Source organism: Macaca mulatta, chromosome 5 (genome assembly GCF_049350105.2).
Source record: "Macaca mulatta isolate MMU2019108-1 chromosome 5, T2T-MMU8v2.0, whole genome shotgun sequence".
Lineage (NCBI taxonomy): Eukaryota > Metazoa > Chordata > Mammalia > Primates > Cercopithecidae > Macaca > Macaca mulatta.
The window spans coordinates 115,481,771-115,507,270 of NC_133410.1; the positions used below are offsets into that span (position 1 = coordinate 115,481,771).

General features: G+C 38.3%; 1 protein-coding gene across 6 annotated transcripts in view; it reads right to left on the reverse strand.

The window, feature by feature from the left end:
* TBCK (TBC1 domain containing kinase) overlaps positions 1-25,500 on the reverse strand; it is a 235,999-nt gene that overhangs the window by 27,340 nt on the left and 183,159 nt on the right. For all 6 annotated transcript variants that reach the window (XM_078002052.1, XM_015138914.3, XM_078002045.1 and 3 more), the window contains one exon: positions 12,666-12,825. In XM_078002052.1, coding sequence (XP_077858178.1) covers positions 12,666-12,825 — 160 coding nt within the window. The remainder of the gene's footprint in view (positions 1-12,665; positions 12,826-25,500) is intronic.

Here is a 25,500-nt window from a genome sequence, read left to right on the forward strand (position 1 = left end):
AGCAATCCTAAGCCAAACAAAGCCAGAGCCATCACATTTCCTCACTTCAAAGTATACTACAAGGCTATAGTAACCCAAACAGCATGATACTGGTACAAAAACAGATACAGACACATGGAAAAGGAGAGAGAAACCAGAAATAAAGCCAGACACTGACAACCAGCTGATCTTTGACAAAGTCAACTATAATACACAATGGGGAAAGGACTCCATATTCAATAAACAGTGCTGGGATATTCTAGCCAAATGCAGAAGATTGAAACTGGATCCCTTCCTTTTACCATATACAAAAACTGACTCCAGATGGATTAAAGATTTAAATGTAAGGCCTAAAGCAATAAAAACCCTAGAAGAAAACCTAGGCAATAACATTCTGGGCAGTGGCCAGGAAAGAATTTATGACTAACTCCTCAAAAGTAATTGCAACAAAAGCAAACATTGACAAATGGGACCTAATTAAACTGAAGAGCTTCTGCACAACCAAATAAATAGCATCAGAGTGAACAGACAATCTACAGAATGGAAGAAAATTTCTGCACTCTATCTGTCTGATAAAGGTATAATATCCAGAGCCTATAAGGAACTTAAACAAATTTACAATTAAAAAAAAAAAAAACCATTAGAAAGTGAACCAAAAGCATGAACAGATACTTCTCAAAAGAAGAAATTCACATAGCCAACAAACATAAGGAAAAAAGCTCAACATCACTGATCATTAGAGAAATGCAAATTAAAACCACAATGAGATACCATCTCATGCCAGTTGGAATGGAGATTATTAAAAAGTCAAACATGTTGGCGAGGTTGCAGAGAAAAAGGAACACTTTTACACTGTTGGTGTTAGTGTAAATTAGTTGAACCATTGTGGAAGACAGTATGGCGATTCCTCAAAGATCTAGAAGCAGAAATACCATTTGACCCCGCAATCCTATTACTGGATATATGCCCAAAGGAATATAAATCATTCTATTATAAAGATACATGTGCACATATATTCACTGCAGCACTATTCACAATAGCAAAGACATGGAATCAACCTTAATGCTCATCAATGATAGACTGGTGGTGAGAGACAAGACTAGCTGGATTTCCTATGCATTTCAGTCAGCCGTCTTGCTTCCAGGCATTCTGAGGCTCGCATAGAAAAAAAACCATAATAAGCCTGTGAATCCTTCACTAGCAACCAAGGTATCCAGGTTCTCTCATCAAAATTGACTAGAAGACTGGCATGACCCACTGAGAGAAGGAAGAGAAGTGTGGTGTGGTGGTCCACCTGTGATCCACACAGGGAAGGCGAACTTCCCCCAGCCAAGGGAAGCAGTGAGTGAACACACTACCCAGCCAGGGGAAACGGTGCTTTTCCCTCTGAACTGTGCAACGCATGGATCGGGAAGATACACTCGCGAACCCATTCCACCAGGGCCTAGCGTCCCAACCCCAGAACGTGCAGATTCTTAACAGCCTCTCTGCTGGAATCTGCTAAAGCCTACCGAACTCTTGTGGGAAGGGGCGACCAGCACCGGCTGTGGCTGCCTGCTGTCTAAGTCATTTGAGCTCCTGGGACTCGCAACTGCCTAACACCCTAAGCTCCCTAGGCGGGGGAAGTGTGGCATCCATTTCTATAGCTCCAGGCTGGGCTTTTTCCCTGCTGGAGCCAGGGAGGTTGGACCGCTTGGTCCCAAGACTTGTCCCCACAGCCCAACACACTGGCTGTGGCAGTCTGCAGCCAAAGTGCCTTTTCAGGTCTAACCCTGACCCATCCTTCCTCAGTGGGAGGGGCTTCCCGAACAATCTCCAATAACTCCAGCCAGAGGCTCAGTGACAGAATTCAGATCTCCCTGGGCCAGAGGCCCTGGGGGTGGGGGGCGGTGGCCTCAGTCTCTACAGACCAGCTGACTTAGCCTCTCTTCCTGGTAGTTCTGAGGAATCCAGGTAGCTCAGACGAGTGGGTTTACCCCCAGTGAAACACACCCTCTAGAACAAGGGATAAAGTATTTCATTAAACAGGGCCTGCTTCCTGTGCCATCCAACTGGTGAGACGATCCAACAGGGGTTGTCAGACACCTTATACAGGAGTGATCTTACTGGCATCAGGTTGGTGCCCCTCAAGGTCAGAGGTCCCAGAAGATGGAGCAGGAACCCATCTTTGCTGGTCTCCAGCCTCCTTGAGTGACATCTCCAGGCACAGGAGCAAATAAGGTGAATAGGGCCTGAAGTGAACCCACAGGAAACTGCAGCAGCCCTACAGAAGAGGGACCTGACTATTGAAAGAAAAACAAGTAGAAAGTCACAACAACAGCACCAAAAACAACAAAAAGGCCCCCATGAAAACCCCATGCAAGGGTCAGCAGCCTCAAAGACCAAAACTAGAGAAATTCATGAAGATGGGAAAGAATCAATGAAAAAATGCTGAAAACCCCAAAGCCAGAGTGCCTCTTCTCCTCCAAATGATCTCAATGTCTCTCCAAGGTGCAGAAATGGACAGAGGATCAAACGTACAAATTGACAGAAGAAGGCTCCAGAAGATGGGTAACAAAAAACTACGATGAGGTAAAGGAACATGTTCTAACCCAATGCAAAGAAGCTAAGAATCTTGAATAAAGGTTAGAGGAACTGCTAACTAGAATAACCAGTTTAGAGAGGAACATAAATGACCTGAAGCAGCTGGAAAACACAGCATGAGAACTTCATGAAGAATACACAAGTATCAACAGCCAAATCGGCCACATGGAAGAAAGGATATCAGTTTGAAGACCACCTTACTGAAATAAGACATGCAGACAAGTATAGAGAAAAAAGAACGAAAAGGAATGAACAAAACCTCCAAGAAATATGGGACTTAATAAAAAGACCGAACTTATGATCGATTGGAGTACCAGAAGGAGACAGGGAAAATGGAAACAAGCTGGAAAACACACTTCAGGATATTATCCAGGAGAAATTCCCCAACCTAGCAATACAGACCAATATGCGAATCAGGAAACACAGAGAACACCGTTAAGATACTTCATGAGAAGATCAACCCCAAGACACATAATCACTAGATTCTCCAAGGCTGAAACGAAGGAAAAACTGTTAAGAGCAGGCAGGGAAAAAGGCCAGGTAACTTACAAAGGGAAGCCCATCATACTAACAGCAGACTTCTCAGGAGAAACTCTACAAGCCAAAAGAGACTGGGGGCTAATATTCAACATTCTTATAGTAATGAATTTTCAACCCAGAATCTCATATCCAGCCAAAGTAAGCTTCATAAGCGAAGGAGAAATAAAATCCTTTACAGACAAGCAAATGTTGAGGGATTTCGTTACCACCAGGCCAGTCCTGCAAGAGCTCCTGAAAGAAGCACTAAAAATGGAAAAATCAAAACAAAACAAAACAAAACCAGTGCCAGCCACTGCAAAAACACACCAAAAAATAAAGACCAATGACATTATGAAGAAACTGCATCAACTAGTGTGCAAAATAACCAAATAGCATCATGATGACAGGATCAAATTCACACATAACAATATTACCCTTAAATGTTAATGGGCTAAATGCCCCAATTAAAAGACACAGACTGACAAATTGGATAAGGAGTCAAGACCCATTGGTGTGCTGTATTCAGAAGACTCATCTTACGTGCAAAGACACACACAGGCTCAAAATAAAGGGATGGAAGAAAATTTACCAAGCAAATGGAAAGGAAAAAAAAAAAACAGGGGTTGCAATCTTAGTTGTTGACAAAACAGACTTTAAACCAACAAAGATCATAAAGGCAAAGAAGGGCATGACACAATGGTAAAGGGAACAATTCAGCAAAAACAGCTATATTCTGAATATGTATTCACCTAATATAGGAGCACCCAGATTCATAAAATAAGTTCTTAGAGACCTACGAAGAGACTTAAGACTCCCACACAGTAATAGTGGGAGACTTCAACACCCCACTGTCAGTATTAGATCAACGAGACATAAAATTAAGGATATTCAGGACTTGGAACTCAGCTCTGGATCAAGTAAACCTAGTAAACATCTACAGAACTCTCTACTCCAACAGAATATATTCTTCTCAGTGCCACACGGCACTTATTCTAAAATTCGACCACATAATTGGAAGTAAAACACTCCTCAGCAAATGCAAGAGAACTGAAATTGTAACAGTTTCTCACAACACAGTTCGATCAAATTAGAACTCAGGATTAAGAAACTCACTCAAAACCATATAGCTTCATGGAAATTGAACAACCTGCTTCTTAATGACTCCTGGATAAATAACAAAATTAAGGCAGAAATCAAGTTCTTTGAAACTAATGAGAACAAAGAGACAATGCACCAGAATCTCTGAGACACAGCTAAAGAACTGTTAAAAGGGAAGTTTATAGCCCTAAATGTCCACATCAGAAATCTAAAAAGATCTCAAATTGACGGGCTCACGCCTGTAATCCCAGCACTTTGGGAGGCCGAGGCGGGCGGATCACAAGGTCAGGAGATCGAGACCACGGTGAAACCCCGTCTCTACTAAAAATACAAAAAATTAGCCGGGCGCGGTGGTGGGCGCCTGTAGTCCCAGCTACTCAGGAGGCTGAGGCAGGAGAATGGCGTAAACCCAGGAGGCGGAGCTTGCAGTGAGCCGAGATCGCGCCACTGCACTCCAGCCTGGGCGACAGAGCGAGACTCCGTCTCAAAAAACAAACAAAAAAGAAAACAAAAAACAAAACAAAACAAAACAAAAAAAAATTGACACTCTAACATCACAATTAAAAGAGCAAAAGAAGAAAAAGAGCAAACTTATCCAAAAGCTAACAGAAGACAAGAAATAACTAAAAGAAGAATTGAAGGAGATAGAGACATGAAAAACCCTCCAAAAAAAAAAAAAAAATCAATCCAGGAGTTTTTTTTTTTTGAAAAAATTAACAAAATAGACTGCTAACTAGACTAATGAAGAAAGACAAGAATCAAATAGACATAATAAAAATGTTAAAGAGGATATAACCACTGATGCCATGGAAATACAAACTACCATCAGAGAATACTATAAACATCTCTATGCAAATAAACTAGAAAATCTACAAGAAATGGATAAATTCTGGGATGCATACACCCTACCAAGACTAAACCAGGAAAAAGCTGAATCCCTGAATATACCAATCACAAGCTCTGAAATGAAGGCAGTACTAGCCTACCAACCAAAAAAAGCCCAGGACCAGACAGATTCACAGCTGAATTCTACCAGAAATACAAAGAGGAGCTGGTACCATTCCCTCTGAAACTATTCCAGACAATTGAAAAGGAAGGACTCCTCCCTAACTCATTTTATGAAGCCAGCATCATCCTGATACCAAAACCAGGAAGAGACATAACAAACAAAGAAAATGTCATGTCAATATCCCTGATGAACATCGATGAGAAAATCCTAAGTAAAACACTGGCAAACTGAATCCAGCGGCACATCAAAAAACTTATTCACCATGATCAAGTCAGCTTCATCCCTGGGATGCAAGGCTGGTTCAACAAATGCAAATCAGTAAATGTAATCCATCACATAAACAGAACCCAAGACAAAAATCACATGATTGTATCGATAGATGCAGAAAAGACCTTTGATAAAATTCAACATCCATTCATGTTAAAAACTCTCAAAAAACTCGGTATTGATGGAACATATCTCAAAATAATAAGAGCTATTTATGACAAACCCACAGCCAATTTCATATTGAATGGGCAAAAGCTGGAAGCATTCCCTTTGAAAACTGGTACAAGACAAAGATGCCCTCTCTCACCACTCCTATTCAACACAGTATTGGAAATTCCGGCCAGGGCAATCAGGAAAGAGAAAGAAATAAAAGGTATTCAAATAGAAGGAGAGGAAGTCAAGTTGTCTCTCTTTGCAGACAACATGATTTATATATTTATAAAAGCACATCATCTCAGCCCCAAAACTTCTTGAACTGATAAGCAACTTCAGGAAAGTCTCAGGATACGAAATCAATGTGCAAAAATCACAAGCATTCCTTTACACCAACAATGCGCAGGCAGAAAGCTAAATCATGAATGAACTCTCATTGAAAATCACTACAAAGAGAATAAAATACCTAGGAATACAGCTAACAAGGGATGTGAAGACCTCTTTAAGGAGAACTACAAACCACTGCTTAAGGAAATAAGAGGGGATACAAACAAATGAAAAAACATTCCATCCTCATGGATAGGAAGAATCAATATCATGAAAATGGCCATACTGCCCAAAGTAAGTTATAGATTCAATGCATTTCCATCAAACTACCAGTGACATTCCTCACAGAATTAGAATAAACTATTTTAAATTTCAAGTGAAATCAAAGAAGATCCCATATAGACAAGAGAATCCTAGCAAACAAGAACAAAGTTGGAGGCATCATGCTACATGACTTCAAACTATACTACATGGCTACAGTGAACAAAACAGCATGGTACTTGTACATATAGACCAACAGAGCAGGACCAACATATAGACCAATGGAACAGAACAGAGATTTCAGAAATAACACCACATGTCTACAACCATCTGATCTTCAAGAAACCTGACAAAAATGAGCAGTGGGGAAAGGATCTCCTATTCAGTAAATGGTGCTGGGAAAACTGGCTAGCCATATGCAGAAAACTGGAACTGGACTGGAGCCCTACTTTACATCTTATACAAAAATTAACTCAAGATGGATTAAAGAGTTAAAGGTAAAACCCCAAACCATAAAAACCCTAGAAGAAAACCTAGGCAATACCATTCACACATAGGCATGGGCAAAGACTTCATGACAAAAATTCCAAAAGCAATTGTAACAAAAGCTAAAATTGAGAAATGGGATCTAATTAAACTGAAGAGCTCCTGCACAGCAAAATAAACTATCATCAGAGTGAACAGGCAACTATAGAATGGGAGAAAATTCTTGCAATCTACCCATCTGACAAAGGTCTAATATCCAGAATTTACAAGGAACATATTTACAAGAAAAAAAACAAACAATCCCATCAAAAAATAGGCAAAGGATATGAACAGATCCTCCTCAAAAGAAGACATTTACACAGCCAACAAACATGAAAAAAAGCTCAACATCACTGATCATCAGAGAAATGCAAATCAAAACCACAATGAGATACAATTTCATGCCAGTCAAAATGGTGACTATTAAAAAGTCAGGAAACTATAGATGCTGGTGAAGGTGTGGAGAAACAGGAATACTTTCACACTGTTGGTGGGAATGTAAATTAGTTCAACCATTATAGAAGACATTATGGTGATTCCTCAAGGATCTAGAACCAGAAAAACCATTTGGATCCAGCAATCCCACTACTGGGTGTATACCCAAGGAATATAAATCATTCTATTATAAAGACACATACTCATGTATACTTATTGCAGTACTATTTACACTAGCAAAGACATGGAACCAACCCAAATGCCCATCAATGATAGACTGGATAAAGAAAATCTGGAATAAAACTGGATAAAGAAAAACATGGAATACTATGAAGCCATAAAAAAGAATGACATCATGTCCTTTGCAGGGACATGGATGAAGCTGGAAGCCATCATCCTCAGCAGACTAACAGAAGAGCAGAAAACCAAACACTGCATGTTCTCACTCACAAATGCGAGTCGAACATTGAGAACACATAGACACTGAGAGGGGAACAACATACCCCATGGCCTGTTGGGTGGTGGTGGGTAAGGGAAGGGATCTTAGAGGACAGGTCAGTAGGTCCAGTAAACCACCATGGCACACATATACCTATGTAAGAAACCTGCATGTTCTGAAAAAGAGGTTTAATTGGCTCATGATTCTGTAGGCTTTACAGGAAGTGTGGTGCCAACGTCTTCTGGTGAGGCCTCAGGAAGCTTACAGTCCTTACAGAAGGCAATAGGGAGCTAACATGTCACATGGCAAGAGTGGGAACAAGAGAGAGAGGAGGAGTCAGGCTCCTTTAAACCATCAACTCTCATAACAACTCTCATATGAATTAGCAGAGCAAGAACTCACTTATTACCATTGGGAGGGCACCAAACCATTCATGAGGGATCTTCCCCCATGATCCAAACACCTCCTACCAGGCCCCACATTGAACATTAGGGATTACATTTGAAATGAGATTTGGAGGGGACAAACATCCAAACCACATCATTCTGCCTCTGATCCCCCTAAATTCATGTCCTCCTCACACATCAGAATACAACCATGTCTTTGCAATAGTCAACCAAAGTCTTAACTTGCTTCAGCATTAACTCAAGTCTCAAGTCCCAATTGTCAAGTCTCAAGCATCATCTGGAGATGAATCCATTGATCCTATGAGCCTGTGAGATCAAAAACAAGTTATTTACTCCCAATATACAATGGTGCTACAGATATTGGGTATACATTATCACTTGAAAAGGGAGAAATTGGCCAAAAGAGAGGCAATATGCCCATACAAGTCTGAAACTCAGCAGGACAGTCATTAAATCTTAAAGCTCCAAAACAATCTCCTTTGATATCATGTCCTACATCCTGGGCACAATGGTGTGAGATGTAGGCTATGAAGGCCTTGGACAGGTTTGTCCCTGTGGCTTTCCAAGATGCAACCCCTGTGGCTGCTCTCACAGGTTGGAGTTGAGTACCTATGGCTTTTTCACACTGTGGCTGCAAGCTGCCAATGGCTCTACCAGTCTCAGGTCTGGAGGGTGGCATCCCACTTCCCGAAGCTCCCCTAGACGGTTCCCTGGTGGGGACTCTGCAGGGGCTCCCACTCTACATTTCCCATTGGCACTGCCCTAGTATAGTTTCTCTGTGGGGGCTCTGCTCCTGTAGTAGGCTTCTTCCTGGGTATCCAGACTTCCCCATATATGCTCTGGAATCCAGTTGGGAGTTGCCAAGCTTCCTTCACATTTGCATTCTGTGCATCTGCAGGCTGAACATCACATGAAAGCTGCCAAGGATTATGGCTTGCTCCCTCCAGGGTGGCAGCCTGAGCTTTACCTTGGCCCAGTTGAGCTGTGGCTGGAGCCTGAGTGGTCGGATGCAGGGAGCACTGTCCTGAGGCTGTGCAGGGAAGTGAGGTCCTGGGCCTGACCCCCGAAACCATTCTTCTTCCCTAGGCCTCTGGGCCTGTGATGAGAAGGGCTGTCCCCAAGAACTCTGAAATGCCTTCAAGGCCTTTTACCCATTGTCTTGGCTCCTTTTTAGTCATGCTAATCTCTCTAGCAAATGATTGCTCAGTAGCCTGCTTGGATTTTTTCTACCATAGGGCTGGGCTACAAGTTTTCTAAATTTTTATGCTCTGCTGTCCTTTTAAATATAACTTTAAGTCTTTTATTTGCTTCCATATATAATTTAGGGTGTTAGAGGCAGCCATACCATTTCTTGAATGCTTTGCTGCTTAGACTTTTTTTTTTTTCCTGCCAGGTATCTTGTCACCATAATTAAGTTCAAACTTCTCAGATCCCTATGACATAAACACACTGCTGTCAAGTTCTTTGCCAGGGTTTAACATGGGTAATCTTTACTCCAGTTCCCGATAACTCCCTGATTTCCACCTAAGACTTAATCAGCCTGGACTTCATTGTCCATATCTCTATGAGCATTTTGGATATAACCATTTAATCAGTCTCTAAGAAGTTTCAAACTTTTTCTCATTTTCCTGTCTTCTTCTGAGCCTTCCAAACTCTTTCAACCTCTGCTCATTACCCGGTTCCAAAGCTGTTGCCACATTTTCAGGTATTTAATAGCAACACCCCATTCCTGGTACCAATTATCTGTGTTAGTTTATTCTTGTGTTGCTATAGAGAAATACCTGAGACTGGATAATATATTAAAAAAAGATGGTTAATTGGCTCTCAGTTTTACAGGTTTTACAGAAAGCATGGTGCTGACATCTATCTCTGATGAAGTCTCACAAACCTTATAATCATGGTGGAAGGTAACAGGGAGTCAGCATGTCACATGGCATGAGCAGGAACAAGAGAAAGGAGGAAGAGCCAGCCTTTTAAACAACCAGCTCTCATGTGAACTAACACAGTGAGAACTCAACTTACCATGGAGAGGACATCAAGCCATTCATGAGGGATCTGCCCCCATGATCCAAACACCTCCCACCAGGCCAGCCTCCAACATTGGAGATAATATTTCAACATGAGATTTGGAGGGGACAAATAGCCAAATCATATGAGTTACTAGTCTGACTTTCTCTGAAATAGGTGTATTTGGATTGTTCTCTGTTGTTGGATGGTAGAAATAGTTATATATAACTATTATATATAACTTTTATATATAATCTATATAAAAGATAGGTGAGTTATTTATAACTTAGAAGTAATATCCACTTGCATACTTCTTTAGTATGAACTAACTTTAGTATGGTTAGTTAAGTTTCATCATTAAGAATGACTTTCATTTAGTGAACATTTAGTGTTAAAAGTTAATGCTGGCCGGGTGTGGAGGCTCACGCCTATAATCCCAGCACTTCGGGAGGCCGAGGCGGGCAGATCATGAGGTCAGGAGATTGAGACCATCCTGGCTAACACGGTGAAATCTCGTCTCTACTAATACAAAAAATTAGCCAGGTGTGGTGGCGGGCACCTCTAGTCCCAGCTACTCAGGAGGCTGAGGCAGGAGAATGGCATGAACCCAGGAGGCAGAGCTTGCAGTGAGCTGAGATTGTGTCACTGCACTCCAGCCTGGGTGACAGGGTGAGACTCCATCTCAGAAAAGAAAAAAAAAAAAAAAAGTTAATGCTGCCATCAGTCCTGTACTTCTGAGACATGGATTGTTGGATGCTTAAAATGGTTTATGATAAGAAGTCTTAAAGTTCTAATCTGACTTTTAAAGTTTTAAATTTCTAACAAAGATGGTAAAACAGACACTGGGCCCTATTTGAGAGTGGAGGGTGGGAGGAGGAAGAGAAGCAGAAAAAATAACTATTGGGTACTAGGCTTAGTACGTTGGTGATAAAATAAGCTGTACAACAAACACCTGTGACATGAGTTTACCTATATAACATACCTGCACATGTACCCCTGAACCTAAAATAAAAGTTAATAAAAATTTATTACGAATTAAAAATAATATACAATAACAAGAGTGAGACCTGATGTAAACTGTGGACTTTGGATGACAATGATGTGTCAATGAAGGTTCATCAATTGTAACAAATGTACCACTCTGATGGGGGAGGTTGATAACGGGAAAGGTTGTGCATGTGTGGGGTAGTGGGTATATGGGAAATTTCTATTCCTCTCGATTTTGCTCTATGAAAAGCAAAAACTTAAAGGACTTAAAAATTATAGTGAAGGCATTAAATTTGGAAAAATCAATAACCTAGTTCCTTACTATGAAATCATATGGCATAGTTCTCTAAATGTAACCTTTATATGTCGTTTTCATGGACTTCATACACACTTGCTCTAGGAATAAAAGAGCAAAGTATTTTCATGTTTCCTTTTTTTCTGAGTTTGTATCAGTACTGGGTGTGTGCAGGTGGGGATAGGAGGGTTATCTTTAGCTAATTTTAGAATTGAGTTGAATGGAGGAATTATAATTTTCCAGTAAAAAAAATTCAAGAAGTGTTTTTTGCCTCCCAGGTGGTAAAATCATGCATACTTTTTATTTCCTTTTTTGGTCTCTATATTTTCCAAGTGTTCAACAAAGTGTGGTTATTAGTTTTTATAATAAAAGAGATTTTAGGTTATTTCTCTGATTTCTAAGAGTTAAAAAAAAAATAAAGTTTTAAAGTTCTAATCTGAAATTTTCAGTGACCACATTTCAGTAGTGTTCATAGGAATATGTACAATCAAGGCAAATATTTTGTCTCCACTCCTGATTTCCCTGATGACAGAATTTTCCTAAGCATATTCCTGGCCTTTCTTTTTGTCCCTCTATTCTCTCTGCCCTAGGAGGTTGAAGGATTTATTTGACTGGTAAATTTAGGAAGGTTCAGTCCTATTTATCTTCCTTTTAGAAAAAAGCTGTCTGCAGGGAGCAAGTTACCTCTATTTTTCTAGGAGCAGATTCTTCCCCTTTAGAGAAAGATCCTGTACTTGTTCAACACTGCCTATATTTAGATACCTTCTCTGCCTGCTTGTTTTTAAGTAAGCCCATTTGGCTCTCATACTAAGCTACAGTCTTCAATTTGTCTTTTATTAAAAAATAAATATATTTTTGGCCTTCATATGCTACTCTTTGTTTTATTTTTCAATTTGCTTAGAACATAGTCATGGAAGAAGGAAGCCATTTTATTGTTTCATATATTTCTCATGTCTGACAGTTGACATTCTTCCTGAATTCTCTATCATCAAGAAGCTTTGACTCTATAGTAAACACAATTTCTAAATCTAACGAATCTCATCATGACCAGCTCTCAGAGCCTACACTTGAACACTACTGTTTTTCTCCAATGGATGGAATTCAAGCTACTTTGCAATTTCAGAAAGCAGTCAGAAAAAAACAGCCTTAGGTTATCATTTTGATTTTTTAAGGTTACTGTTGATCCTGATGCTGAACACTGAGGGAAAAATGCTTCAATTACAGACAAACTCTTCCATAATAACACAGACAAATCTTCAAAACTCATATTATTTGTGACCAACTCCTGAAGAAATATACTTTTAGATAACCTTCACATCGAAGGCAGGTAAATCACTCATCATATGTACATATGACATTTCTGAATATAATTACCTCAGCTGTGTGCTTTGCCACATGCCCCACGATGACAATGACCTTCCCTTTGAAGTTCTGGAGCATAGCAGTGTAAAGGCCCTGGGTAAGCTCCCCTTCTGCAGTGAAGGCAGCACTGAATGGAATGTTGATGCTTCCTGAAATGTGACCACGAATAAAGCTGAGAAGGAAAGTTTAAGGAAAACATTTATTTGTGTGCAATCATGAGTGTCTGAGGGAAACTCACAGAGCTAGGTGACTCCCAGAAGAGAGTACTAAACATCTTCCAGCTCATATGTGTATTTATCTAAATGAAGTAAGGCACCTCCAAGAGAAAAAAAAAATTAAATTTGAAAATGAAGTAGAAGAGAGAAAGGAAGATGACTAGCCAAAGATGTAAAAGGATTTTACATCAAAAGCATTTCTCATTACATAAACACAGATATGGGGTAAACAATAACCATATTTAAAGAGGTTCTATAATGAGTGGAGATAGTGGAGATGGACTACATATCTTACAATTTAAATTTTCTAGTCAGCTGCTGCTTCATCATTTCTTTTAAAGAAAAGAATATGACATTAATAGTGAGAGAAAGAACCATAAATAAGTTCTGAAAAATGAAAGGAGAGAGAATCAACATTAACATTCCAGTGGACATTGTTTAGTTGACATTTTCTAGAATGGGAAGAGAATTTATGATCATGCATAGATTACCTTTGAAATTCATCAGCATTAGTTTTTCAAACATTTCTAATTATTCAATATTCCCAACTGTAGTTTTCCTGAAGAGTCATGACTTTTCTCTCAGAATATAATTACTCTGATGGTACTTTTTTTAAAAAAAAACTGAAAGTACTTTATTTTCAGTAAAGATCTACTTTTTAAAATGAAAATTTTTTATAACACAAACTAAGAACCTAACAACTCATGTATTCTCAGCACCTATATCCACATCTGTCCAGGCCTGAATCAGTTGCCAGAGAGTGTTTCCATATTTATCAAACAACCTTTACCAACCATGAACATCTTCTCTTTTTTAGTGTGTTTAAAGTAGCAAAAGCAATACAAATCTATCCTGGTCAAATGCTGTAGCAGACATGTTTGGGTTGCCTGCCCACCTGCTGTTTTCTTGTTTGGAAGAGCACCAGCCATTGACCCTGAGGAAAGGGTGAGTCTAGGCTGTCATATTGGTATCAGATGATCCCTATAACCACGACTGACCGGATGGTGGAGGGGAGGGTGATGATGGATATATGATGCAGGCCGAGCCAATGAGATTCTCTCCTTTGAAAATCGGAAATAAAAGACATAAAAGATAATGCTCAGACTGTGTTAAGCGTTACATGCAAAGTCACCTTTAAGGGCCTCTTCCATAAAATTTGTTCAGCCACTTATTAGAAAATTAGAAGACTCTGACTCTAAAAGAAGAACTGTTTAATAGATAAATTTAGTGACTACTGTATTTGGTTAAAAAAGTACCTATCTATATCTAAATAACCATATCTAGTAACTATATCTATAATCATAGATAAGTATTAAGGTGATTTTGTAGGTTCAATATCACCTATTTATTATGTGCCTTTAAAGATTTTAATCTAAACTCCTTTCAGTTACTAGAAGTATGTCATAAAGTTATTATCATATTATCCTTGTGATTTGTTAAAATCTAGATTAAATATTAAAATGCTTCACAAAATATGACGGCAACAGAGTCTTTTTTGAAAGAGAAAGTTTTTCAAAATACAAAATGATTCCAAACCTTTTTTAGGCTACAGTTTGGAAAATAAGGCATAAAAGAAACAGAGTTTTAAACCACGCTTTCCTTATTCTTAATCTACTTCAACCAAAAAGTCTTGGATAATATCTAAGAACACTCATCCAAGAACACTCTTATCATGAAACTTCTAGCACAAAAATGACTGGGTAAGCATGAATGTCTTTAGACATGGTGGTTAAACCTCTAAATTTTCTATCATTACTGTCAAACAGCAGAGGTGAATGCATTATTGGCAAACAACAGAGGAGAATGAGATTGGCCTAGTTATAAATAAGTGTATTTACAATGAATAGCCTGTTGTTTAAATAAGTCAGACAATGAAGACAACTTTGGTCATTTAGAAATCTTTTCTTTTTTCCTTGGAAATTACCTACATTGCCTACAATACAATTTCTCATGTGACACATACAGCATTAGATGAAATAGAACTGCTTTAGGCAACTTCTAGACATTTGAGAGGTGGTCAGATTATATTGTAAATCTAGGCAGATGGATACTTTTTTCACTTGTTGAGTCCTTCATAATCAGAATAAAATATGAGGTATTTGGAAACTGAGCCAGGAACAGATTTCTGTATATTTTGTATTAGGAAGAATAAATAAAGAGGGAAATAGAAGAAAATTTTTGACATACGGTGACTGAATAACCATAGTTGACTGTCATCAGTCATGAGTAAAATCTGGCAAGTAAAGAGAAATGATGGAGAATATGTTGAGATAAGCACATTTTTCCAGGCTCTAAGAACTTTGGTTTTATTTCACTATATTACAGTGGAAAACAAGTATACACAGGACCTTCACACAAAGGTAGGGTTAGAGATGAACATGCAACACTACATATTTTAGAAGTATGACTGTCACTTTATTGCTTTCTGTCTAATATAGATAAAAATCTTAACCCTCTACACTAATGTTTTACATTTTAAAAAGGCATTTCTCATTATATAAACACAGATATGGGGTAAAAAATAACCACACTTAAAGAGGTTCTATAATGAGTATAATATTCAATAGTCAGACACTATGCTATTTTATAAACGAAGAATTTAAAAAGCTACAGATTCAAAGAACCCAGTTCAGAGGAAATACTACTATTAAGGAAATAGTACCCAAAGTATTTATGGGGCAATTAGCCCCAATCACATATATATCATGATATTGTAATCCCAACAATGACATTACAATTTTTGGTTAGGTTTTGGCAAAAGTGGCAATAGTATCCATAAATACTAATTTTTAACTTTCAGGGTTCATAGGAAATGAGAATTTTTGATGACATACTTGAAAGAGTTAAAAGATAAAAAACATCATTACAAAAGTCAGCAGTAATTACAATGAAATCTCTAGACTGGAATAATAATAGTTATGAAAGCATAAAAGCATCCAGTTATTGTAGCAGTCACTTCACCACATGTTTGAATATGGTTGTTTACTACTATGAATGCACTACAGGATACATTCCAGTAAACATATGAATTTTCTTTGGCATATGGTGACCTTACATTATATATCTTACCCCGTCTTGGAATAAATTGTACCCCTCCCTGCAAATAAACCATTCAGATCAACATTCCATTTGGCAGATATTACCAAAAGCATTTGAATGTATACTTAGAACAAAATCAAAATTTTGCATTAAACAGAATTTGATAGCCCAAAGCACAGACAGATTAAAAAAATTACTGTAAGCTTCTGATAAATAACTTGGATTATCAGAATATCATTAACAGGTAGGGATGATGTATATTATCTTCTAGGTTTCTAAGATACGAAAACTTTCCTGTATTCATAATTCAGTCTACAAAACAATGCTGTAAGTAGATATGCTGTACTTCAATCAAACAGAAAAAAATCAGGTCTAAGTATATAGGTACAGTGTATAAGTAAATTACATGGTATTTAACCAAGAATATTCAAAAAGACTCTTTAATTTACAAAAAGATTTGAAAATTCCTTTAAAATATTGCTTAAAATTCAACACAGAAACCAGCTCATGTTTTTTTAAATCCTAAAAGAGCACAGCATTTTTGTTGGATGCCACACTTAGTGATGTCATATCTCTAAAGACAACCCACACCAGTATTTCACCAAACCACTCAAGAACATCTACCTACCTTTTCTTTTTGGCTGTTTGTCTGCTGGGTTAACTAATTATAATTAGTGTTATAGACTTTTCAGCCCAAACTGAAGGTTTTACCTTTAGTATATCAACAGCCAAAAAGAAATATGAAATTAAACCCATAGTTCTCTCATAGATAACATAACTAAATAGCATTAACTGATACAAAAATGATGTTTAGATATTATTATTTTCTTTGCTAAATCTATTGATACTTTGAATGGCATCACCTTCCCCCAAATCAAACAGTCAAAAATCTCATTTCCAACATCTTATTAATAGCAACATCCAATATGCTGCTGCTCTTATAAATCCTGTACTCACATTTTTATTCCCATTACCCCTTGCCTATTTCAGATATTGATTTGTCTTGAGCTTAAACTACTGTAGTAACTGTTTTCTCCAACTTTTGTCTTTTCTCTTGGAAATACACTTGATTTACAATATTGACAGAGAAAAAATTTAAAAGCAAAGCGTTCTGATTATCATATCCTTTCTGAGAAACTTTCCATGACAGCCTATAGGACAAAGCCCGTATTCCTCAGTTCAGTCCTCATGAACAGAACCTAACTACTTTAATTCTAACCAAACTAAATCATGCATGTTACCAATATGTTTTCTATCTCCTGTAGTTTTCTCTTTCTAAATACCTTTTTCTCCTTATTTTTGCACAAACATCCATTCTTCAAATGTTTCATCCATGAAATTTTCCCTTCCCACAGTATCTGTACATCTCTCATAACAGCAATTTGATTTTATATAAAATATTCTAATGAAAATGACTTCTATCTAAACAACTGATAGAAACGATGAGTATTATATTTATTTCATCTTTGAATCTTTTTTTTTTTTTTTCCTGAGACAGTGTCTCATTCTGTCACTCAGGTCAGAGTGTAGTGGCACGATCTCAGCTCACTGTAAGCTCGGCCTCCTGGGTTCACACCATTATCCTGCCTCAGGCTCCTGAGTAGCTGGGACTACAGGCGCCCGCCACGATGCCTGGCTAATGTTTTGTATTTTTAGTAGAGACGAGGTTTCACCATGTTAGTCAGGATTGTCTCGATCTCCTGACCTCGTGATCCGCCTGCCTCGGCCTCCCAAAGTGCTGAGATTACAGGCGTGAGCCACCGCGCCGGGCTCATCTTTGAATCTCTTGCAATGATTAATAGAATGCTTGGAACATCACTTACATATTTGGTGAGTAAATGAATTTCAGAATTTTGCCAAACCTGGAGTAACTAGTATCAGCAGCAAATATGCTAAGGTGCCTTCTGTGGCACCCTAACCAGTGGCACCAGTATCTAACAATGCTTCCAAGTGTCAACGATATAGAATTTCCCTTTGTCAGCACACACTTTGAGAAAAGGGAAAGAAACAGCAACAAAAGTAATTTCTCTGGATTTTCTTCAGCATAGGCCCACTAAAACTGGTCTATTTAGGGAAAAGCTAGGGACCTCACTCTTTATGACAGGATACGAAAGAATGATTATACACATCAAATTTCTGGATAATTCAATCCTAATTTTGCGTGCAAGATTATCTCTACCCTCATCCATCCTTTACAATGCATTAAAGTAATTTTTCTGAAATAAAAATCTGAGCATGGCATAAACCAAATATATCTGGTTTAGAATTTTTTAAGTTTCTCACTGCCTTTGGAATGAAACCCAAATTTCTTAGCATGTTATGAGACATTTTCAATGAAGCTACTTTTACCTACTCTAGTCTCATTACTAATCCTCATATATTCCAGACATATTCATCCACAGTTCTTGTAACTTCCTAAAAGTGTCCTTCTCACCTTCTCTGGGCCTCAAACAATGTAGTTTTTCAATGCCTTCTTTCTCTTCTTTGCTGGGTTACTAACTTCTACTTGTTTTTTAAGACTCATGTCAGACATTACTTGGTTTAGGTGCCCATCCTATATTTCCAGGAATTTGGGTATGCTTCAGACATAGACCATTTCATATTCTACTGCAATTATCTATTTCACATATCTATTTTAGTTATAAGACTGTGAGCTTCTGGTGGGCAGGGGTGCTGTAATTAAACTCTATTTTCCCATTGACTGGCAAAGCAGGTCCTTAAACAGGACTGGCTGGCTAATTGAATGAGACTGTATGGCACTCTAGGAACTGGGGTCATGGCTGGTTCACACAGCAAATAGAAACTCTTTAACAGCTAATATACCTTTCATAACTAACAATCCAGACATGACGACATTCCTCAGCAGTTGCTATCATATACTCCCACGTTATACAAAGCCCATTAAAATATGGGAATACAATTGGATGGAAATTTTAATTTAGATAGATTGAACCTAAGTCCAAATGAGATGAAAAAAATCTTACTAAACCTTCTCATCAGTATCTAGCCTGCTCTGATCATGAGTATCTTTAAATTGCTTTGAAGAAGTTTTTATAAATTAATTCTTAAGGACAAAGAGACAAGAGTAATACTAGTGTTCACTAAGGATGGATGTGCCATAATGAAATAATGAATACAATTAAGTTCATCTGTTTTTCAAAACACAAATTTAAGCCTGAGGTTGTCTTTGGTATAGTTTTAGATGCTAACATTTTTCAAAAAAATCAAAAGGTAAGAGTTTTACAAGTAAAGCTCAGCCTTGAGCAAAAACTCAGCCTTGATTTCAAGCAAATGAGTAACATTCCTTTAAAGTATTGCTGTTTACAGATAACATAAGTTGGATCCACAATTACATGACTAAGACCTCTCTTAATATGAACTCCAAGAAAACTGAAACCCTAAATATTTATAACTATTAAAGAAAACAAGAGATTGCTTGTGTATGACCATGGAAACTATTAACATCTGAAATTCACGTCACTACATGAGAAACATTTTCTATTGCCTCCTTATAAAATGCAATTTTTGTTTGCTTTGAAATTCTCAAAATACATTGAAGAACAAATATATCTGGCTTGATTTTTAACTAGATTAACATTTCATGTTTCTATCTTCTAAAAGCAAACAAAAAAATGTGATTTCAACAAAAACTGCTGTTTTGCCTCTCTGAGCCTTTGAATTTAGTATTAAAGAGTTTAGACCACATTAGGGTTTTTTCTTATACTGAAGTTTTGGGATTATGTTTTTATTGTTAGGTGGGTAAAGTCTGTCTTCATGTCCTTCAGCTTTCTTTTTCTGTATCCTCCATTCCCTTGGCCCACATTGGGGTTTAGGTAGTTCCCTAAGATTGTTGGCACCTTAATGTGCTGCTTCTCTCCTACAATCACAAAAACTGAACATAGGTTAAAATTTTGTCACCCGCAGGCTTTCTGTATTTTAACGGAGACTATTCATAACACAAGCTAAATGACTGAAGCCTTACAGTAGCGTTTCAGGCATCAAGTGACGGTTCTGAAGGGGGCGTGGTGGTAGTGGTGAGGCCGTCCCTTAAATTTACTGGTAGACAGCTTATTTTGCCTGTGGATAAGATTGCCTCCCTACCTTTCATAAGCTATCACTTAAATCATTTTACATAGGTTAAAAAAAGGATGAGATGAAATATATTCTTAGACATTAAATCTCCCGGAAGCACAATTTAGGAAAAAAAAATTTCACCTATATAAAGAGGTAAGAACTGTGTATACATTTAAATGATGTATAAAAGCAAAACAGAAGATAAACATGATACAGGGACATTATAAGTAATGTGAACATCATTTCAAAAATAATTTACTTCCTCTGGGGAAGGAAAAGGTATTACAGAAAGTTTCTTTTTTTTCCATATTGTGCAGGGTTACATTTTGTGGCAAGGGAGAAATAAAATTATTTCAAAAATATCCTAGTATTAAATATGTAATTACTTTTTAAACAGATTGTTAAAGTCACATAAATCCTAGACTTTAATTGTGAAGATTTACCTTGGTAAGAATTAAGAGTTACTGTACAAAGATAATTATTTTTAAAATATAATTAAAATTTCAATAGGCTTTAAAAAACATCAGCATATTAGTAGTTTTAGGGAAATTTTTATTAAAACGGTTTTGAATGAATTAAATATTATAAATTATGTCAATATAGTAGGAAAGGATCTTTCTATCATGTTTCCTCCCTCAAAGTGTTGCAATATTGCTTTCTAAAATTTGAAATACTTCAATTTTCCTTGATTCTGTGGCTACATCTGTATAAAGATAACCACAGGTAGATTTGTTCAGTTGGGATCTGGGATTAGGCCTCTTATACACACAGGTACTGAAGGTAATAGCTTATTTTGTGTATAAGATTTGAAGAAATGTGTATAGCATCTGAATGAATATATATCGTTTAGAGGCATCAATGCATGTCTCGCTGACTCATTAATTTCTATTAATTTCAATCTTGTTTATGCTCTACTGTCCTACACAGAGACCAGATAGGCACCTGCCAAATAGTGTAAAATTCAGAAGCACAAGACTGTCTCTGCCAAGTACTAGTTATATGGCCTTGGGAAAGTTGCTTAACGTCTTTAAGCTTCAGTTTATCAGTAAAACAGAGATAACAACAGTATCTACATCATAAGACCAGCACCAAGCTTGGCACAGTGTAAGAACTTAAAGACTGCTATTATTAGAAGTCAATTTACTTCAGTCCATTCAAGAAGCAGCTAGTGTGCGTGGCCAGAAGCAGCTAGTGTGCATGGTTCTCATGGAGAAAATCAGAAGGGGGCAAGTAAATACCACACCTTCAGCTGAAGCATCCAGGTATTTGCAGTGGGACTAGTCAAGGAAACAACTTGACCCACAGAGAATGAAGAAAAGTAAGGACAATGACCCACCTGGGAACAACATGGAACCAGGGGATACTCCCCCACCCAAGGGAAGTGGTGAGTGAATGAGCGGCCACAGGAAAACACACTTCTCTCACAGGTCTTTGCAACCCTCAGGTCAGGAGATCTCCTTGTGAACCCACTCCACCAGGGCCTTCAGTCTTCAGTCTGACGGACAGATCTACATGAAGTCTTGGCAGAGCAACTGCTCAGGCATGGGTGGAGACCCTCAAGCCTTAGATTATTACTGGGTTTTCTGGCAAAAGTAGCTGCAGCTTCGGCAAAGTAGAAGGTTAGACTCCTGTACATACCCGTAGGAAAGAGGCCGAATCCAGAAGGCTGAGTAGTAACAACCTGCAGGCCCCACTTCCACGGCATCTCACAAGATAAGACCTATTGGCTTGGGATCCAGCCAGCTACCAGCAGTGGCACTGTACCTCCCTAAGAAGGAGTTCCCAGGGAGAGGGGTGGGTTGCTATCTTTGCTGTCCAGACACCTTAGCCATTCCAGCCTTCAGGCTTTGGAGAGTCTGAGCTGACTCAGGGCAGAAGGAATCCCACAGCACAGCATAGATGCTCTACCAAAATGTGGCCAGACTGCAGACTGCTTTTTTAAGCAGGTTCTGATCCTGTTCCTCCTCACTGGGCAGGACCTCTCAACCAGGGTCTCCAGCCACTTTGTACAGGTGCCCTTAAACCAGCAATAGGTCCACACCTCCCTGGGACAAAGCTCCCAGAGCGAGGAACAGGCTGCCATCTTTGCTGTTTCACAGCCTTCACTGGTGACACCTCCAGGTTCTGGAAAATCTGAGATGATTAGGGCCTAGAGTGGGCCCCAAGCATACTGCAGCAGCCCTACAGAAAAGTGGCCAGACTATTACATGGGTTCCTGTTCTCATATCTCCTTACTGGGCAGATCCTCCAGGCCTGAGGTTCCAGCCACCCCCCACCAGAACTATTGGGCCAGTACAAACTCAGCAACTCCCTGTACAGAGCCTCCAGGGGCAAATAAAAGCCTCTCTGCCATTGTCTCTGCAGTGGAACTGCCCTTGCCACCCTTGAACTAATGAAGAAGCAAAGACCTTAAGTGCCTTATCCATACCTCCAACAAACTGCAGTTGAACCAAGGAGAGGAGGCCAGTCCATCTCCCACAGGTCCCACACACTCCCCAAAGCTCATCACCAGTCAGGAAACTCCTGGCTTGGGCCCACAGAACAAACTTCCATTTTGGGCTGACTTCGCTGAGTGATTGCTGACCTGTATCTCTCTGGGGAGGAGCCCCCAGGAGTCAAGAAAATGACCCTTGGCCACAACCACTACTAAGATCTCTTCCTCTACTGCCTCTAAGCTGTGGAAGGAATATAAACTCCGAGATTATCCCAGAGCTGCAGTGGGCAGTCCAGAGTGCCAAGTCATGAACTATAGCGGGCACTCAAGGGGGAGAGGAGCCCATACTTTCAGAGCACTGAGAGGGAACATGGCTGCAACTCTGAGGAAACACAAGGGAGCCAAACTACTGAACAAAAGTCTACCAACTGACCAATAAGCCTAAGTGTCAGCTGCTGGATAAACCCCAAAGCTTCAACACAAAAAATACCTCACTAACATACCCCACTCTAAAACCAAAGACAGGAAGTCAGCTTCCAATAAAGACGCTATACAAATACTCATCCCAGTGAAAATATCCAGAAAAGAAGTCTATTGACTGTACTTAATCTATACCACAGTTAAAGGAACACCCACATGCAGAGGTGAGAAAGAACCAATGCAAGAACTCCAGTAACTAAAGTGGCCAGGGTGTCATATGTCTTCCAAATGGCTGCACCAGTTCTCCAACAAGAATTCTTAATCATGCTGAACTGGCTGGAATGACAGAAATAGAATTCAGAATATGGACAGGAACAAAGATAATCGAAATTCAGGAGGATGGCAAAACCCAATCCAAGAAAATTAAGAATCACAATAAAGTGATACAGTAGCTGAAGGATGAAATAGCTGGTATAAAAAAGAACTTAACAAATTGGACAGAGATGAAAAACACAAGAATTTTACAATGCAATCACCAGTATTAACAGCAGAATAAACCAAGCTGATGAAAGAATCTCACAATTTGAAAGCTGGTTCTTTGAAATAAGACGTCAGACTAAAATAATAATAATAAAAAGAATAAAAAGTAATGAACAAAGCCTCCAAAATGTATGAAATTATGTAAAGAAACTGAATATATAAATCATTGGCATCCCTGAAAGAGAGGGGGAGAGAGCAAACAACTTGGAAAATGCATTTCAGGATTCTTCCATGAAAACTTCCCTAACCTTGTAGAGAGGCCAAGAGTCAAATTCAGGAAATACAGAGACCTCCTGCAAGATTCTACACAAGATCATACCCAAGACACATAACTGTCAAATTTTCCAAGGTTGAAATGAGAGAAAGAATGTTAAAGGCATCTAGCGAGAAAGGGCAGGTCACCTGCAAAGGGATTCCCATCAGGCTAACAGCAAACCTCTCGGCTGAAACCCTACAAGCCAGAAGAGATTAGGGGACTATATTGAATATTCTGAAAGAAAAAAGTCTTCAACCAAGAATTTCATATCTAGCTAAACTAAACTCTCTAAGTGAAGAAGAAATAAGATCCTTTTCAGATAAGCAAATATTAAAGGACTTCATTACTACCAGACCTGCCTTATAAGAAAGAGATCTTGAAAGGAGCACTAAATATAGAAAGATCACTATCAGCGAATACAAAAACACACTTAAACACAGACCAATGTCACTGTAAAGCAACCACACAAACAGGCCAACATAACCACCAGCTAACAGCACAATGACAAAAACCAATCCACACATATCAATACGAATCTTGAATGTAAATGGTCCAAATACCCCACTTAAAAGGAACAGAGTGGCAAGCAGGATAAAAAAGTAAGACCCAATAATATGCTGTCTTCAAGAGACGTATCTCACACATAATGACACTCATAAGCTCAAAATAAAGGGATGGAGAAAAATCTACCAAGAAAATAAAACACAGAAAAAAGCAGGGGTTGCAATCCTAATTTCAGATAAAACAGATTTCAAACCAACAGTGATCAAAAAAAAAGAGACAAGGGCATTATATAATGGTAAAGGGTTCAATTTAACAAGACCTAACTATTCTAAATACATATGAACCCAATACAGGAGCACCCAGATTCATAAAGCAAGTTCTTAGAGACCTACAAAGAGACATCGACTCCCACAAAATCATAATGGAAGACTTCAACACTACAGTGACAGTATTATACAGATCACTGAAGCAGAAAATTAACAAGATATTCAGGACCCAAACTCAGCATTAGACCAAATGAATCTGATATAACTTTACAGACGTCTTCACCCAAAACCAAAAGAATATACATTCTTCTCATCACCACATGGCACATACTCTAAAATCGACCACATAACTAGACATAAAACAATCCTCAATAAATGTATAAGAACTGAAGTCATTCCAAACATTCTCTCAGACCACAGCACAATGAAAATAGAAGTCAACACAATAAAAATCACTCAAAACCATACAATTACATAGAAATTAAACAACATGCTCCTGATTGACTTTTGGGTAAAAAATAAAAGGCAGAAATCAAGAAGATCTTTTAAAATAAAGAGAACAAAGATACAACATACCAGAATCTCTGGGACACAGTTAAGGCAATGTTAAGAGGGAAATACATACCACCAAATATCCACATCAAAAAGTTAGAAAGCTGTTAAATTAACAACCTAACTTCACAACTGAAATAATTAGAAAAATGAGACTAAAACAACCTCAAAGCTAATAAAATGTGAGAAATAATTAAAAAAAATCAGGGGTGAAGTGAAGGAAATCAAAAAATGAAAAACCATTCAAAAGAGCAATAAATTCAGGAGTTGGTTTTTTGAAAAAAATTGATAAGATAGGCCACTAGTTAGACTAAGAAGAAAGAAGATCCAAATAACACAATTAGAAATGACTAATGAAATATAACCACTGACCCCACAGAAATAAAAATAACCATATGCTCTATGTACGCAAACTAGAAAACCTAGAAGAGATGGATAAATTCCTGGACATATACACCCTCCCAAGACTGAGCCAGAAAGAAACTGATTCCCTGAACAGACCAATAATGATCTTTGAAATTCAATCAGTAATAAATAGCCTACCAAC